Source organism: Engystomops pustulosus, chromosome 10 (genome assembly GCF_040894005.1).
Source record: "Engystomops pustulosus chromosome 10, aEngPut4.maternal, whole genome shotgun sequence".
In the NCBI taxonomy this organism is placed as follows: domain Eukaryota; kingdom Metazoa; phylum Chordata; class Amphibia; order Anura; family Leptodactylidae; genus Engystomops; species Engystomops pustulosus.
This window is the reverse complement of record NC_092420.1, coordinates 17,512,825-17,529,761: the sequence shown is the minus strand read 5'-3', so window position 1 is coordinate 17,529,761 and position 16,937 is coordinate 17,512,825. Positions and strand designations below refer to the sequence as shown.

General features: G+C 42.8%; 2 protein-coding genes across 4 annotated transcripts in view; one reads left to right on the top strand and one right to left on the bottom strand.

The window, feature by feature from the left end:
- The window catches only part of ADAMTS9 (ADAM metallopeptidase with thrombospondin type 1 motif 9), a 167,702-nt gene that overhangs the window by 17,161 nt on the left and 133,604 nt on the right, over positions 1–16,937 (bottom strand). Inside the window, exon 30 of the mRNA XM_072128981.1 lies at positions 6,850–7,023. Coding sequence (XP_071985082.1) covers positions 6,850–7,023 — 174 coding nt within the window. The remainder of the gene's footprint in view (positions 1–6,849; positions 7,024–16,937) is intronic.
- The window catches only part of LOC140105080 (uncharacterized), a 48,272-nt gene that overhangs the window by 22,193 nt on the left and 9,142 nt on the right, over positions 1–16,937 (top strand). Inside the window, exon 1 of one of the 3 annotated variants that reach the window (XM_072128982.1) lies at positions 6,740–7,043. The exons of the other annotated variants lie outside the window; for them this stretch is intronic. The gene's annotated coding sequence lies outside the window, so the exon portion shown is untranslated. Of the gene's footprint in view, positions 1–6,739; positions 7,044–16,937 lie in introns of those variants that run through there. 3 annotated transcript variants of the gene reach the window in all.

The following is a 16,937-nucleotide window of genomic DNA, read 5'->3' as shown; positions in this document are numbered from 1 at the left end:
GTGCCGCCCATACCCCTAGTTCACAGGGCCAACTGTAGCCCTAGAGGAGATAGAATGGTTGGGGGGGGGGGGGGAGTCCTTTAGGTTCCTGGACCCCCATACAAAATATGTAACATAATTCATTGGTAACAGCCCAGTCAAAGTACCTGAATACCTCCCAAAAATTCGGGGCCCCCACCAATATAGTTGTCTCCTTATGTGTCTTTAAATCCACTCCCATATAGTTTATGAAAAAAAATTACATTAAAACTTCTTAAAGGGGGTCAACCAGCCCCCAAATCACCCCACAAGTAAAGCCAGCATCGTGTAGAGCATTTTATAAGCTTTCCAGACATATCCTGCCTGTTTTCCAACCTTTTTCATCCTTATGCAAATGAGCCTCTCTGTGCACCAGGGGCGGGGCCGTGTCTACTGACGCACACATGTTTTTCTCTCTAGTTTGTCCACTATTGCTAACCACTAAACCTTTACACAATGATTGATATCTCCTATACCAGAAGAGGTTGAAAGAAGAAATTAGGTGCATCAGCAGAAGAGGCCACACCCATAGCATCTTAAAGGGACACTCCAGTCACAGCTGATGCGTTTACTTTTACATTGTTGCTGGCTGCCATATCTTACAGGAAATCTGTCAGTAGGTTTGATTATACAAAAGACAATATTAGACAGGGTTAGGTATTGGCCGTGGTCTGGATAGGAAGGGGTACGGACTGTTGAGTGGTTCAAAGAAGAGAGCACAGCAGTGTGAGGACACAACCCGGTGGACTTGTAGAATCTACAATCTTGGAATACAAATATTTTACCCACAGTCCTGCTGCTACTTACAATGTACACAAAGGTATGATTACACAGATCTCCACAGCCAATACTTGGCTGCTCGGAGATAAAAGCACAGCAGTGTGAGGATGTGCCCCAAATACACTTAGAAAAGCTACAATACTAGATTATTAACCCCTTTTTTTCTGAGTCCTCCTGCTACTTCCAACACACAAAAAGGTATGATTGCATATCTCTCCAGAGCCAGTACCTAACACTGGCTGCAGAGAGATAAGAGCAAAGCAGTGTGAGGATATGCCCCCTTCTGCATTTGTAGAACCTAAAATACTGGAATATAAAATCCTTTTTTCACAGTCCTGCAGCTACTCACCACACACATAAAGGTATGATTGTGCATCTCTCCAAAGCTAGTACCTAATACTGGCTGCAGAGACCTAAGAGCACAGCAGTGTCAGGATATGCCACATTGTAAACTTTTTAAATCTTTTTTTTTCATAGCCCTGCTGCTACTGCCTTCATTCAGATTATCAGAACACCCCTTTAACTTTAATAAGAAGAATTAACACGTGTAAGGCTCAAACCCTTAGAAAGATACAATGGGGCAGATTTACTTACCCGGTCCTTTCGCGATCCAGCGGCGCGTTCTCTGCGGTGGATTCAGGTCCGGCCGGGATTCATTAAGGCAGTTCCTCCGACGTCCACCAGGTGGCGCTGCTGCGCTGAAGAGCATCGGAATGCACTCATTCCTTCCTATTCCTGGTGAAGGTAAGTGCAAGCTCCGCAACAGTTTTTGTTTGGCAATTTTTGTTTTGCGGCGGTTTTTCCGAATCCGTCGGGTTTTCGTTCGGCCACGCCCCCCGATTTCCGTTGCGTGCATGCCAGCGCCGATGCGCCACACTCCGATCGCGTGCGACAAAATCCCGGGGCAATTCAGGGAAAAACCGGCGCAAATCGGAAATATTCGAGTAACACGTTGGGAAAACGCGAATCGGGCCCTTAGTAAATGACCCCCATAGACTATGTGACTTTGTGCTGCAGCAGTTTGGGGCCAGGTTTCTCTAAACCATTCGATGGTTTGTGTGTTTTAGGCTGTCGGCCCGGTGTCTCGGAGAGAGCGTTTTGGACTGAGCATAAAACTGCAGTATAAACAGCACAAAGCCTTTGATTTACTATGGGATATGTGAGAGGAAACGCACATGGTGTCCAGCACGGGGAGAGGTGAGAACAGGCTGTACATCCAAGATCTAACTGGACTCCACGGCAGAACCGCTGGAAGGCACAGCTCATGTCATCCTACAATGGTGTTAGCTTATATATAGGACACAGGAAGGTTTTTACCATTTTAAGTCTTTTTAGTCATCTCTTATTTAACTATTTATGGAACTTAGAGGGGGGGGGGGGGACTTGGGACTTATTTGTGTTCCACTTAATGTGGTTATTTCTGGAATATGGTGAACCCCCTGATGGGCTGGGGTGGTAAATAAAATAAGACCTGCCTCCCACATCACTACAGTGCGGCTGGAAGGAAGGGGTCACTGCTCCCACTTTGGGCAAAGAGCGACCTCCACAATCCAGGAAACAACACAGGAAGTGATGTCCCAAGGCCACTCATTTGGGTGAAGCATGAGATCTTCCAACCAGATTCAGAACAGAAGAAGTTCTGGAGCAACATAGGAACCAGTTGGTTCCAGGCTCAGTGGTTATCACTACAGCCTTGCAGCGCTGGGGTCCTGGGTTTAAGTCCCATCCAGGTCAATATCTGCAAAGAGTTTGTATGTTCTCTCCGTGTTTGTGTGGGTTTCCTCTGGGTCCTCCGGTTTCCTCCCACACTCCAAAGCATACTGGTAGGGTTATTAGATTCTGTGCCCTATTTGGGGACAGTGACTGATGTGACAAGCTCTGTATAATCTGTTTACGCTGTATAAATAAAGGAATTATTATTATTAACCAGGAGGCGGAGAAGTTTTTTTATTTTGACACTGGCCACCTGGAAGTCGTCACAAGGGATAAGCGGACCCAAAGTGTAGGTTTGGGCTCAGCATCGCTAACATTCTTCCCGACCCGGAAATATTGCTGATTGGCTGCTGAGTTAATTAAATTAACGCCCCTAACAACTAGCCATAACTGTGATTGGCTCATGGGAAAGTCTTTCAAATTGTTGCCCTGGCTATTTGTTGGCCGTTGGCCGTTCGGCAAATCCTGCAACATGTCCACGTCGGGGGGGGGGGAAAGCGAACAAATGCCGAACCTACACTTTTCGCCCGCACATTTCTAATTGTTACTATTCCTGGAAAACCCCTTTAAAGCGAATCTTTCATCAACTCCATCAACTCCAACACGACATCCTCTCATAGGTTCTACTCCGCTGACTTGAATTTTCTCTTTATTGGTAGCTCTCTACTGTCAGATGGGCGGAGCCAGGCTGTCTACCCCCTGCCAATGGCAACCCATCTGACAGTAGCAGATTGGGTACTAACGCCATGCTCTCCAGGGTCAGAGGGGGGGAGTAGACGGCCTGACTGAGCCCATCTAGCAATATAAAGACAAAAATATTGGCACTGGTTACTTGGGTCATTGTGAAGGGCTTTCTCCATCGTACTGAAAATATGACATTTATACAACTTTTATTTTTAAAAAAATCTTAGAAGTTTAATTACAAACCTGGTGATTCAGTAGAATGTTGAATATATTAGAGCAGGGGGCGCTATTTCATATATGAAAATGAATGGCGTTTTGTCACCACCAATGGTGACAAGTGGTAATGCAGGATGAAAAAGTTATAGCATAAAAATCATTACTCTCCAGGGGGAAGGCAAAGGATGAGGAACAAATAAAATACCCATCAAGTAAGTTCTATTACAAAACTTTTTTTTTCCCTTAAATGTATTAAATATTTTGCCAAATTTGTGCAGCCCTTTAATGTTACACGACCAGGATCAGCCATTGCACCTGCCTGTACATCTGCACCACAAGAAAGCAAAAACATGGCCTACCGGAGCGATATCTTCATCCAGGAAGGTGGCCGAAATAATTGCTCTTCCCATAATCCTGATTTATGACTAGCTAACAGGATGTTATGACTTGGGCCATTCTACTCGTAAGGATTTCTGTGAACCAGAAATGTGTTAGCAAGGGGTCCCGGAAAGCTTGTGTTATCCAGGTTACCCCCCTGCTGTCAGAAAATGACCCGACATAACAACGGCTTAGTTAACCTGATGGGAGGCTGGAGTCTTCGCTGGCTGAGTGCATGGTCTACCTCCTACCATAGTCAATGTATTCAGGGTCAGACTGGCCCACCATAGCATCAGAGGATCCTCCGCTGGGCCCCAGCAATAAAACCAATTCTGGACCTAGCAGATGATGGGCCCCTAAAATTTTATCTGATGGCTCCAAAGAACCCCTGTCGGACAATGCTTGTATTCCTTTATCAGTACAGAGCAGGACCCCGATCACAGGGGCGCCCTGGTACTAACTTCCCCAAACACTCACATCCATTTGTAGGTGCTAGAAGCCTCATTGTATGACTGAAGTCAATGTGTGAGAAGACACCCCAATACATATGATCCAAATTCTTCTTCCGATTTTCCTAAAATTTTTGGCTATTGTACAGTGGTCCCATAACCACAGCCTACACTTGTCTTAAGGCTGTGCACCATGTGTTGTGTGGGGTGTAATAATCATCACTCCTATTGGGGGCACAACTGTTTTTTATGGTTTTTGCATCTGGAGCTTAGACCCATTATACCCATTAAGTTGCCTTAATTTATGTCTATGCTACAACCACTAGTAGGCCCTGATGCCTAAGCATCCTTGAGGTTGTAGTCCAACATCAGTATGATGCACCATCTCAGTAATTCTAGATACCTATTTGTACAGTTGGAGGATGTGGACATGGCACAGAGGGTTTGTCATTAGAATGGGTAGACATCATAGAGTGCGATGGTACAGAAGTGTTTCCCGTTGTGATCTGCGGTAGATCTGGAGATCTAAGACAAGATTAGGCACATCAGCCTATTGTGGCTCCATGGTAATGCTCAGCGTCGGACTGTCCCACCAGAGGAGCAGAGGATCATGGTGGGCCCTGGCTGTAACTTAATACTGTTCCTCATATATACAGCAGAAGACAACCCAATGTGGAGGCGATTCAAATTTACATTTTGGGGATGATAAAGGATGAACTGTCAGAATTATTTTATCTGAAGCCCGAGGAATCCCAGTTTAAGACCTTGGTATAAAACGTAACCCCCCCCCCCCCTCTCTGTAGGTTTCCTCTCTGGGGTGCGTCCTACCTCTCAATATTCCTGGAGTTTAAATCATGAAAATGCAGCAAGTGGAGCGTGAGAAAACACCTGCGAGGAGTCAGGCAATAGAAGAAGTAATTAACCCCGTACTAGTGTTGCGCTCACTTCCTGGAACGCGCCCAGATACTTCCCTCTTCTTCCTTCTCAGAATTAAGTTGTCACTTTTTATGTGTTTTTATATGAAACAAAAAAAAAAACCCCACAAGAAGCCAGATTTATAACCTGCTTCTCCAGGAGGAAAACAGCTTCCGAGGCGGGATTAATTATCCGCTGCCAACAAGTCACCGTACAGGGGAGGTCACCGAAACGCGTTAACCCCTTCAATGACAGCCTATTGGGCTACAGGGGAGTTCAGCCGACTATTTGTGTGTATTAATCAGGTGAATGTATAACGCAATATATTATATGGTGTAGTAGAATACATAAAATAATGTCATGTACTATGATATGATTATACATCATGCTCACGTAGTATAGTGTGATAGCATGTAAATAAATGTAATATAGTGTAATATGTCATATTATGTCATGTAAAATATTATTGTATAATATAATAAGTTATAATATAATATAAGAATATACTATACAAGCTATGCTGTTATCATTGACTTCCATACTATTGGTTGCTTGTGGCAGGGAGTCTCTAAGAATTCCTAAGTAATATACAATGTGCAAGATTACAGACCCAAAATATCCTATGAACAATCTCCTATGAGTACAGAGTCATATCCCTTACGGCCTCTAAGTCATACTAAAGCCATAATAGTCCAGCAGTACATGTCCCTATCAGATTCCAGCCAGGACATAAACCATGACACCATATTGGGGCTCATTTACTCATTTATTGGGGTTGTCTTAAAGGGGTTTTCCCATGAATTCAAGTTAGACCCTATCCATGACACCATCTTGGGGCTCATTTACTAAGGGTTATCTTTAAGGGGTTTTCCCATGAATTCAATTTATACCCTATCCACATGATGAGACCCACACAGATCACGAAAACGAGGGGTCCGATGGGTCCATGAGGGTAATGGAGTAGACGGCTGCGCATGACCGTTCTGCTAAATACATCTCAATGGAACCGACGGAAATTGCTGAGCTGTAGAGATGTATGGAACAGAATGGCCGTCTGCTCCATTAACCTCCTGAAGCGACGAGGGGTCCGACTGAGGTACCTTAGACCCCATCAGACCCATCGTTTTCGTGATCTGCAAGTTAGGCCCTATGGAGTGGCTAGGGCCTAACTTGAATACATGGGAATTTATGTGAAAGCCTATGGAATAGTAATGGAATGGTATAGAATAGGTGGTGCCTAAATGTGCTATGGTTCTGGTTCTGATTGGCTTCATGGGTAACAAGGCCAGATTTAATAACTTTAGGTCAAATCTTTGGTATTTTTCTCTTTACTTATCAATCAACTTGTATTGTCAATCAATACCAAATGTTTAAAAAAAAAGTCGTATATTGTGGAAATATCGGATCCACAGTTACGCTTCTCTTCGGGACCTGCGAAGCCCTTTTTTGGCAGACAGAAACTTTACTGGACTTAAAAAAAAAAAAAAAAAATTCTCCATCAGTCATGTGATTTGTATCAGGAGCAGACGGAATCCCTGCCGAGTGTAAACTCTGGCAATCTGACAAAAATCTCCCAACGCACTCAAGCTGCAGCTTACACCTCACAGGAGTAACGTGATCCCGGCCCACGTCAGGACCAGCATCTTGTGCGCTCTGAATATCGAGGAGCTTCCCACCCCCCGGATCTCCTACTTACGTCTTGCCATTCTTCTGCTTTCCAAGTGTAAACCGGACAATCCTCTCTTTGGCAAATTTGCTCTGACACGGGTCTCGCAGGCTGATTGCACTCGGATGCCCGGGACAATTTCTGAGGACCAACTTGGCAGTGAACGCTCCTCTGCTGCACCCCCCGGCCGCAGGTCACCGAGCACTGGAAGGAAGACACTTTCTGTAAGTCACATATCCTAAAATCATTCCAATCAATTTTCTGTTTTAAGAAACATGAAACATTTTTATTTAAAAAAAATCTGAATTTTTTGCAATTTTTAATAGAAAGGTATAATGTCCATTTCTATTTACAAATAACTTCTGTTATCTCGCAGTAATATGGACACTTGTTTGTAGCATTTATTGATTTGTTAATTGTTAACTTTTATTTTTAATAAAAATACTTAGATAAATAAATGAATAAAGTTAAGAATAAATGAAGCAAAGCACAAGAAACACAAATACAGAACAACTTTTACATAATATACATGGCATTTATAGATGTAGTATTGTTGACATTTTTTCATTTAACCCTTTGGGGACTGCATTTTTTTAATATATGGATTTAATTATTATTATTATTATTATTATTATTATTATTATTTTACCTGCAGCCTCATGTAAACCTAAACATTCTGATATCCTGATTGGTTGTGCCAAATAATAATCTTTTATGCTGGATTTGACAAAACCCATCGCTGCTACACCTGAGTTCTAATACATATTGGGCCACATTTATCACTTGTTTTTTCTGTTGTTTTTGCGCCTTTTCGTTTAGGCGCACCGTTTTTGCGCCATTTTTGCGATTAAACGTCAAATTAGCCGCGCAGCAAAAATAACCACCTTTCCCTCATCTATCGTTCAATTCCAGATGTTTTGCTGCGCCTAATGATATTCATCACGTGCGACTTTTGCATTTAGGCGCAAAAACGGGCGCAAAAACACTCCAGCCCGAAGGTGGCGTTATCTGAGAAGAAAGCACTGAGCCCCTTTGCAGAAGAGCTCATTTCTAGCAGCAGAGCTCAGCCAGACACTGGAACATATAACAGATACAATTAGATACACTGCAGACACTGGAACATATAACAGATACAATTAGATACATTACAGACAGGAGCTGCAGACTCTATTTACAGTTCATCACCTTCTATTTACAAAACATTCTGCAAAACGCTGAGCTCACAGCAAGAGCAAGAGAAGTTTGCACAAGTTTGCAGAAGCTTGCAGAATTTTGCAGATACTACAAACAAGTGTCCCCCATGTAATTCTGCACAGTGTCTGAGGGGGATATTGTGCAGAATTACAGGGGTGCAGCAGGAGACCAGCACTGGGGGATCCCCTCCAGGAGAAGTCCCTGCTGAGGAGGTCACTGGGTGCTGGGTGTCACACACCTGGGTGCTGCTGTGAGTGTTATCTTCATTCTGGGCTGTGGGAGAAGCAGAGAGGAGCTTGTAGCAGGATCACATGTAAGTGCCCGAATCTAACATTGCGCCTAAACTGCGCCTAAACTATGTTAAAGTAAAGTGATTAATGAGAGGCAGAAAATATACTTATCACAGATGGTTGTAGCTTGTGATAATTCTGGCAAAACAGTGCGCCAGAATTTAGGCGCAACTACTACACTTAGGCGCACAAAAGTGATAAATGTGGCCCATTATGCCATAGTCTAATGCTTTCTTAGATTTTTCTCATTTTTAGAATATCTAGGCATCGATTTATTTCTATCTATCTATCTATCTATCTCATATCTATCTCATATCTATCTATCTATCATCTATCTATCTCATATCTATCTATCTATCTATCTCATATCTATCAATCTATCTATCTATCTATCTATCTATCTATCTATCTATCTCATATCTATCAATCTATCTATCTATCTATCTATCTCATATCTATCAATCTATCTATCTATCTATCTCATATCTATCTATCTATCTATCTCATATCTATCAATCTATCTATCTCATATCTATCTATCTATCTCATATCTATCAATCTATCTATCTATCTCATATCTATCTATCTATCTATCTATTATCTATCTATCTATCTATCTATCTATCTATCTATCTATCTATCTATCTATCATCTATCTATCTATCTATTATCTATCTATCTATCTATCTCCTATCTATCTATCTATCTATCTATCTATCTATCTATCTATCTATCTCATATCTATCTATCTATCTACTGAAAGAAAGTTCAAAACAGCACACCTGTGAGGCAATTGAGAATGATTCGGGTGCAAGCTTAATGAGATCGGGCTTCAGATCCTCCAAATACGTGGTAGATAATAAGCAGCACTCCCAGACTTGTTGTACAAGGTGAAAAAAGGTGTTGGTCTTTATTCCATGTTTTTGAGGTACAAAAAATCGTACATAAGCAACGTTTCGGCTAATACTAGCTTGACAAAGGCTAGTATTAGCCGAAACGTTGCTTATGTACGATTTTTTGTACCTCAAAAACATGGAATAAAGACCAACACCTTTTTTCACCTTGTACAACAAGTCTGGGAGTGCTGCTTATTATCTACCACGTATCTATCTATCTATCTATCTCATATCTATCAATCTATCTATCTATCTATCTCATATCTATCTATCTCCTATCTATCTATCTATCTATCTATCTCATATCTATCTATCTATCTATCTATCTCATATCTATCTATCTATCTATCTATCTCATATCTATCTATCTCATATCTATCTATCTATCTATCTATCTATCTATCTATCTATCTATCTATCTATCTATCTATCTATCTCCTATCTATCTATCTATCTATCTATCTATCTATCTCATATCTATCTATCTCATATCTATCTATCTCATATCTATCTATCTCCTATCTATCTATCTATCTATCTATCTATCTCCTATCTATCTATCTATCTATCTATCTATCTCATATCTATCTATCTATCTATCTATCTATCTCATATCTATCTATCTATCTATCTATCTATCTATCTATCTATCTCATATCTATCTATCTATCTATCTATCTATCTCATATCTATCTATCTCATATCTATCTATCTATCTATCTCCTATCTATCTATATCTCTAATCTCTCTGTTGTCTTTCTATCTCATAGCTATCTTATATCAATACATCTATCTAATTCTAGTAAAATATAGCATTGCGTTTCTGATACTGTCTCGCTGTGTACCGCCTGCGGCTCGGTATATAAGGGGTAAAGCTATTCCTGTGTGTTCCTGACAGCTCATTTAAGCAATTACGTTGTTCTCCAAATACTACAGAAATTCCAAATAAGGGTAATAGTCAGATTATGCAATTTATTGTTTGCAAGGTGACGGTGCCAGAAGCGTCTGGATCTTCCCCTCGTGTTCTTTGCAGTTAGCAGTGATCTTAAAATGACCAATGGATGAGGAGTGAGTCAAATTTTAAGTCAGTTTTGTGGTTTTTAGGGATGAGGTGATGTCCCCCAGGTTGGGTGCATCTGCCACTGGTTATTTGGAACATTATGGTCACAATGTATCATTGGTATAGGATATGATTTTCATGGGATACGTGATAATGCTGGATCGGTATGGTCTGATTGACAGAAGGGGAGACCCTCGCCCCAAGACCGAGAGGAGGGGTCAAACATGCATTGCCAAAAACAGCCTACTGATTACATGGGGGGATGGGGTCTCCAATTCTACAGTCAGTGGGAGTTCCAGGGGGTAGGGGCATTTTTAAGAGATACATTGTTAACGATTGGATACATTATTTACCCACTCAGTAGTCTGGATTTCAGATTGGGCCAGTGCTTAGTAATACAAGATGTGGCCTACAGGTGGCAGTAGTGGACCTGCACCTGAAGCACCAGAGGTGAATATTCACAGGCATCTGCAGCAATTTTGGGAGGTCACTGGCACATCTCTCTACCAGGGCGTCATTAAAGGGATTTTCCAATAATACAAACCTATCACCGGTAACGTGTCTATCTTAGGCATCTCTAAAGACGTTTAATGGAGGATCAACATGCAGAACGGATCCCAACCCCCCACTGTATACTTGTATACTTGGACTTGGTTTTAATCCATAAATCTCTCCTAGGACAAGACGGGGTAAATCCACGGATTACATCCTATTACTGGTCTACCGGACAGGACACAGACATGTTTGAGAATTGCCCAGAATTCAGGGCTAGTATATGTTACTAAATGGGATTGGTCCAACCCCTCCACTCTATATCATGGACCCCATCCCAATCCAGTGAATGGAACAATAGTCACTGCTACCCTCTTCAATGTCAACAAGACTGATGAAGGTAGCTTAGCACTTTCAGTAGTGGACTATAACGTAGGTGTTTGGGCGTTAGCCCGGGGCCCAAACCTTCTAGGGGGCCCACGATCACCCACCAAATTTTTCACCCATGAAATCCTCATACATCTTTGCCTGCTCTCAGGACACATGTACACAAGTGCCATTTTAGGACCTACAAAGGTCCTGAAATGGCAAATTGAAACAAGTAGAAGGGACAGAGCTTCTTGGAGCAAAGAAGATGATTCTAGTCCCATATGTAGGAAGTGATTCCAGACTTGTAGGGGCTATAATGGCCATGCACCCCAGGGCCCTTAATCTGTTCATGGGGGACCAGGGGTATAAGGCCTTGTACTCATGAGCAGCTCAACCCTAAGTGATCCAACACTTGTCAGCCATCATAAATTGTCATTTTAAGACAACCCCTTTAAGGCTCCATGGATCAAGGCCCCAGTTGATGGTTTATATATCAGGATATACACATAATTTATGTGACAAATCCTCACTTTGAAGAGCTGAAGTGCTGTATTCCTGATATTTGGATACATGTGAGGAGTTGGATACGGGGGAGGTACATGGTGTGACTGCAGCTCTGTTTATGTACAGGACGTCTCGGGTCCTGCTCACATTCCCATAGTCCTCTGCCAAGTGGCCCGGCGATGTAGCTGTGTCTCGCCAGTGTGTTTTCAGCGTGTTGTGTTAGCTGTGCCACACGTCTGTGCCATCTTTTGTTAGGTGTTTTCATGAATGCGCACATCAAACACTTATGACGAGACGCCGGGCATTTATCATAACAGGAGATCTGCAAATTATCAATGGAAGGGAAAATGAGACATGGAGTCACTTAGTGACAACGCGACGAGAGACGCATGGCCTCACAGGACACAGGACATGTCACTGCTCAATGTCCCTGCACTCGGGTGAGTTGATGGTTCCGGAACATCCACTATATATTTACAGCGTGAGGGATCGGGCAGCCGAATGTTGGGTCCACTACTGTAAACAGCTGCAGGGGACCCTGGAGGGAAGACAGAGGGGACACTCACCGCTCCAGCCTTCCCAATGTCCCCTCCATCAATGGTCCAATGCCTCTATCGGCCCCAGTGATCACATGATAAAACACTTGTGCTAAGAAGCTGCTACTGGGTCTGTCTAGAACCTGCACAGCCCAAATAGTGACAAGTGTCACTAAAACGGGGGCTGCACAATGGAAAAGTTAAAGTAAAACGCATCATGATAGATGCAGGCACCGTGACCCGGATAATCTTCTTATATGTGTTATACATGGCTTCCTTCCTTCTAAAATAAACTTTAAAATTCTGCTAATGAAAGGGAGTTTCAGGGCCATCCATGCTGTAGCTTCACAGGCTGTTACACTGTCTCCCCCTCCCCCTGCTCCCTCAACACTACCCCCTTCCTCTGCCTGGTGTAATTTCACATGCAGTGTAGCAGCCTGTAAAACTACAGCAAAGAAGGGCTCTGGTAAAGACCCGCAGAGCCCTTCTGGCTCATTAGCATCATTTTAAAAATTGATTTTAGAAGCAAGAAGGCTGTGGAAAACAAATATAAGAAGATTACCCCAGTCCTGGTGCCTGGATCTATGAGTAATTCTCCCTGGTTTATCATGCTGCTTTTTTGTAGGTTTTTATGCCCTTGTTTTGAAGAAATAAAGATTTAAAAAAAATATGCAAATTAGTCTGAGGGGCTCCATTAACTCCATTGCCTCCATTGATTGATTTGCATAATTTTTAAAACCTTTTTTTTCTAAAAAAAAAAAACAAGGTCCTTAGAAACTAAAAGAAGAGCGGATCCTGCCAGATGAGGGGCACACACCAGTATGTCAGTGTGCTTGGTTCACAATCCTTCATCCTGGTGGTAGATTGCCTTTAAATGGAAAAAATAAAGTTCCCAAAGGTCTATTCTGACCTTTGAGGAACATAAAGTAGAAATAAAAGTTAAAAAAAACAATTTTCAAAAATACATCAAAAAATATACAGCAAAAGTTTATTCATCCCTCCAGTCACTAACGTCAAAAAAAAGTAAAAAAATATATAATTTTTTACTATTTTATCAACTTTAACAGTGTTCCACACTGTCTAATAGAGGGCTCCTAAAAGGGGGCGTGTCTGTGACTCCCGGACATCGTTCCAGAGGAAGTCAGTGGCCATTGTAGATTGACAGCTTACTACTGAACACCGGGTAGGTACATAAGACCTATTTTATATTTAGTCACTTTTTTTGCAGGGTGAAAGGTCCCTTTAACGAGTATATAAGGTCCCTTTAACGAGTATATAAGGTCCCTTTAACGAGTATATAAGGTCCCTTTAACGAGTATATAAGGTCCCTTTAACGAGTATATAAGGTCCCTTTAACGAGTATAGTCACGCATAAACCCCCCAGCAGTTAGAAATTATACTCTATAACCAGAGAGTGTCTCATGTCTCCAGCTATATTTACTCCACCAAAGACTTGAAAGTCACGATGAAAATCAGAAAATGGACAATTCCTTTAAATTCTGATCAGCACAGACAAGCATCCTGTTTATTTACATTTTACTTGGAAAATCCTTTGAAACAGATGAACACTCATTGCACCAATAGCTATTCCTTCCAACCCCATCATGACACATGCACCCTCATGTGAAACAATGCACCAATGTGTTGGAGTTAGAGGGGTTGTGCTATTCTCTAACCAAAACCTCATTGTCTTGTGAATAATAGAAAGCTGTAATACATGACTGCGGGGCCGCGGCACAATGCTACCCTCCAGAGCCACTTATGGTAATGAGGCAAACACTTACTGACATGACTATGTACAAAGAGTCATTCATGGGCAGCACAATGCAAGTGTCAAGTGGCCGCACCTGCCCCCTACAGCGCGTGACCACCACCTGCAATCCCCAATCATGTGACACAGACTGATACATTGGAGGATCCCTTTAATTCCAAATACACTTCTTGCTAAATATTTTCTTCTTAAGGCTTCCTATAAATAAGGGGATCATCTTCTATATGTATAGCCCATAGCATATTCTGTAGGTAACAGTGGGGCTGTTGTTTAGGTTTGCCCGGTTTGGGGCATGTAGGATGGTGGCCAGGTAATCCTGGCAGCAGAACACAGGCCGCGCTATTGTATTGTATCACACGCCATGAATGGAATAATGAGCAGTGCGTTACATCTATGGAGACTTGTAGCAGCGCATCCTCACTGAGGCCATTGTACACACTCCTGCCTTCCTCCTCCTCCTCCTCCTCCTCCTCCTCCTCTTCCTCCTCCTCAGGATGGAGAACATTAAAGTATATTAATTATGGTGCAAGGTTAACTCTTTGTGAGTCAAAATGTTCTCTGTTTTAGCTTGGGGAGAATGTAATATATCCAAAACTTTTCTGTGTTGTTGGGAGGGAGTTGCCTTTCCTATATCAGATGAGTCGACAAGCAGCATGTTATAGAACAGGAGGAGAGGAGCTGATTGTACATAGTGTCTTATCTGCAGGTAGCATGTTATAGAACAGGAGGAGAGGAGCTGATTGTACATAGTGTCCTATCTGCAGGCAGCATGTTATAGAACAGGAAGAGAGGAGCTGATTGTACATAGTGTCCTATCTGCAGCCAGCATGTTATAGAACAGGAGGAGGGGAGCAGATTGTACATAGTGTCCTATCTGCAGGCAGCGTGTTATAGAGCGGGAGGAGGGGAGCAGATTGTACATAGTGTCCTATCTGCAGGCAGCATGTTATAGAACAGGAGGAGAGGAGCAGATTGTACATGGTGTCCTATCTGCAGGCAGCATGTTATAGAGCAGGAGGATGGGAGCAGATTGTATATAGTGTCCTATCTGCAGGCAGCATGTTATAGAGCAGGAAGAGGGGAGCAGATTGTACATAGTGTCCTATCTGCAGGTAGCGTGTTATGGAGCAGGAGGAAGGGAGCAGATTGTACATAGTGTCCTATCTGTAGGGAGCATGTTATAGAGCAGGAGGAGCTGAGCAGATTGTACATAGTGTCCTATCTGCAGGCAGCATGGTATAGACCAGGGGGAGCTGAACAGATTGCACATAGTGTCCTATCTGCAGGCAGCATGTTATAGAGCAGGAGGAGCTGAACAGATTGTACATAGTGTCCTATCTGCAGGGAGCATGTTATAGAGCAGGAGGAACTGAGGAAATTGTACATAGTGTCCTATCTGCAGGGAGCATGTTGTAGAGCAGGAGGAGCTGAACAGATTGTACATAGTGTCCTATCTGCAGGCAGCGTGTTATAGAGCTGGAGAAGGGGAGTACATTGTACATAGTGTACTATCTGCAGGCAGCATGTTATAGAACAGGAGGAGAGGAGCTGATTGTACATAGTGTCCTATCTGCAGGTAGCGTGTTATGGAGCACGAGGAAGGGAGCAGATTGTACATAGTGTCCTATCTGCAGGGAGCATGTTATAGAGCAGGAGGAGCTGAGCAGATTGTACATAGTGTCCTATCTGCAGGCAGCATGTTATAGAGCAGGAGGAGCTGAACAGATTGTACATAGTGTCCTATCTGCAGGGAGCATGTTATAGGGCAGGAGGAGCTGAGGAAATGGTACATAGTGTCCTATCTGCAGGGAGCATGTTGTAGAGCAGGAGGAGCTGAACAGATTGTACATAGTGTCCTATCTGCAGGAAGTATGTTAAAGAGCAGGGAGAGCTGTGCAGTTTGTACATAGTGTCCTATCTGCAGTGAGTATGTTATACAGCATGAGGAGCAAAGTGAAGGGGGTCTGGCATCTGTCTTCTTACCCTATAGCAAAGATGACCAGACTGCACTGCTGACCAATGGCCGGTGTAAACTAATGTACAGTATATATATTGGAAGTAAATGGACAGAAATAATTCCATCACAAGCCTCTGATATATGGACTATGAATACATGATATAACCAGAGCTGTTCCCTTTGCCGTGTTCTATCTATAATATCCACTGTGATCCTCAAACGTAATACACTATAAATTGTGGCCACAGATTCCTTGAGCCCATTGGGGCAGATTTACTTACCCGGTCCATTCGCAATCCAGCGGCGCGTTCTGTGTGGAGGATTCGGGTCTTCCGCCGATTCACTAAGGTAGTTCCCCCGATGTCCACTAGGTGTCGCTGCTGCGCTGAATTCCGCCGGAGTGCACTGAAGTTCACCAAGCCAGGCTGGGTGCAGGTAAGCGCGTGTCAAGCGACACTTTTTTTTTTTTAAAAAATGCGCCGTTTTTTCCGAATCCGTCGGGTTTTCGTACGGCCACGCCCCCTGATTTCCGTTGCGTGCACGCGCACAATCCGATCGCGTGCGCCAAAAACCCGGGGCAATTCAGGGAAAATCGGTGCAAAACGGAAAAATTCGGGTAACCCGCCGGGAAAAACGTGATTCAGGCACTTAGTAAATGACCCCCATTGTCTTCATGTACCACGGAGCCCCTCCTCCTCATTCCCCTCCTATTCTGCGTCATCTCTTGTTGGGGCCCATATGTCCTAGTAATCCCCAATAATATAATTGACAACAAATGCAATGCAGCCATTATATAGTAATATAATCTGCCCTCGCCGGGCTCTGCTTATATTCCTCCTCTCCGGTATATACAAGGCTTAACTTTTCACCCCATGAAACTTCTCACCTGGCACTTACAAAAGCTTTAGGGGATTTTGCCAATTTTATAAATTTTGGACCAATCCAATGAATATATAATGCATCTGTTTTGACTATTCTGATAAATGACTTGGCAATAAGACCACTGATCCCCTTTATATATACAATATACAAAAATGTACAAAAAGTAT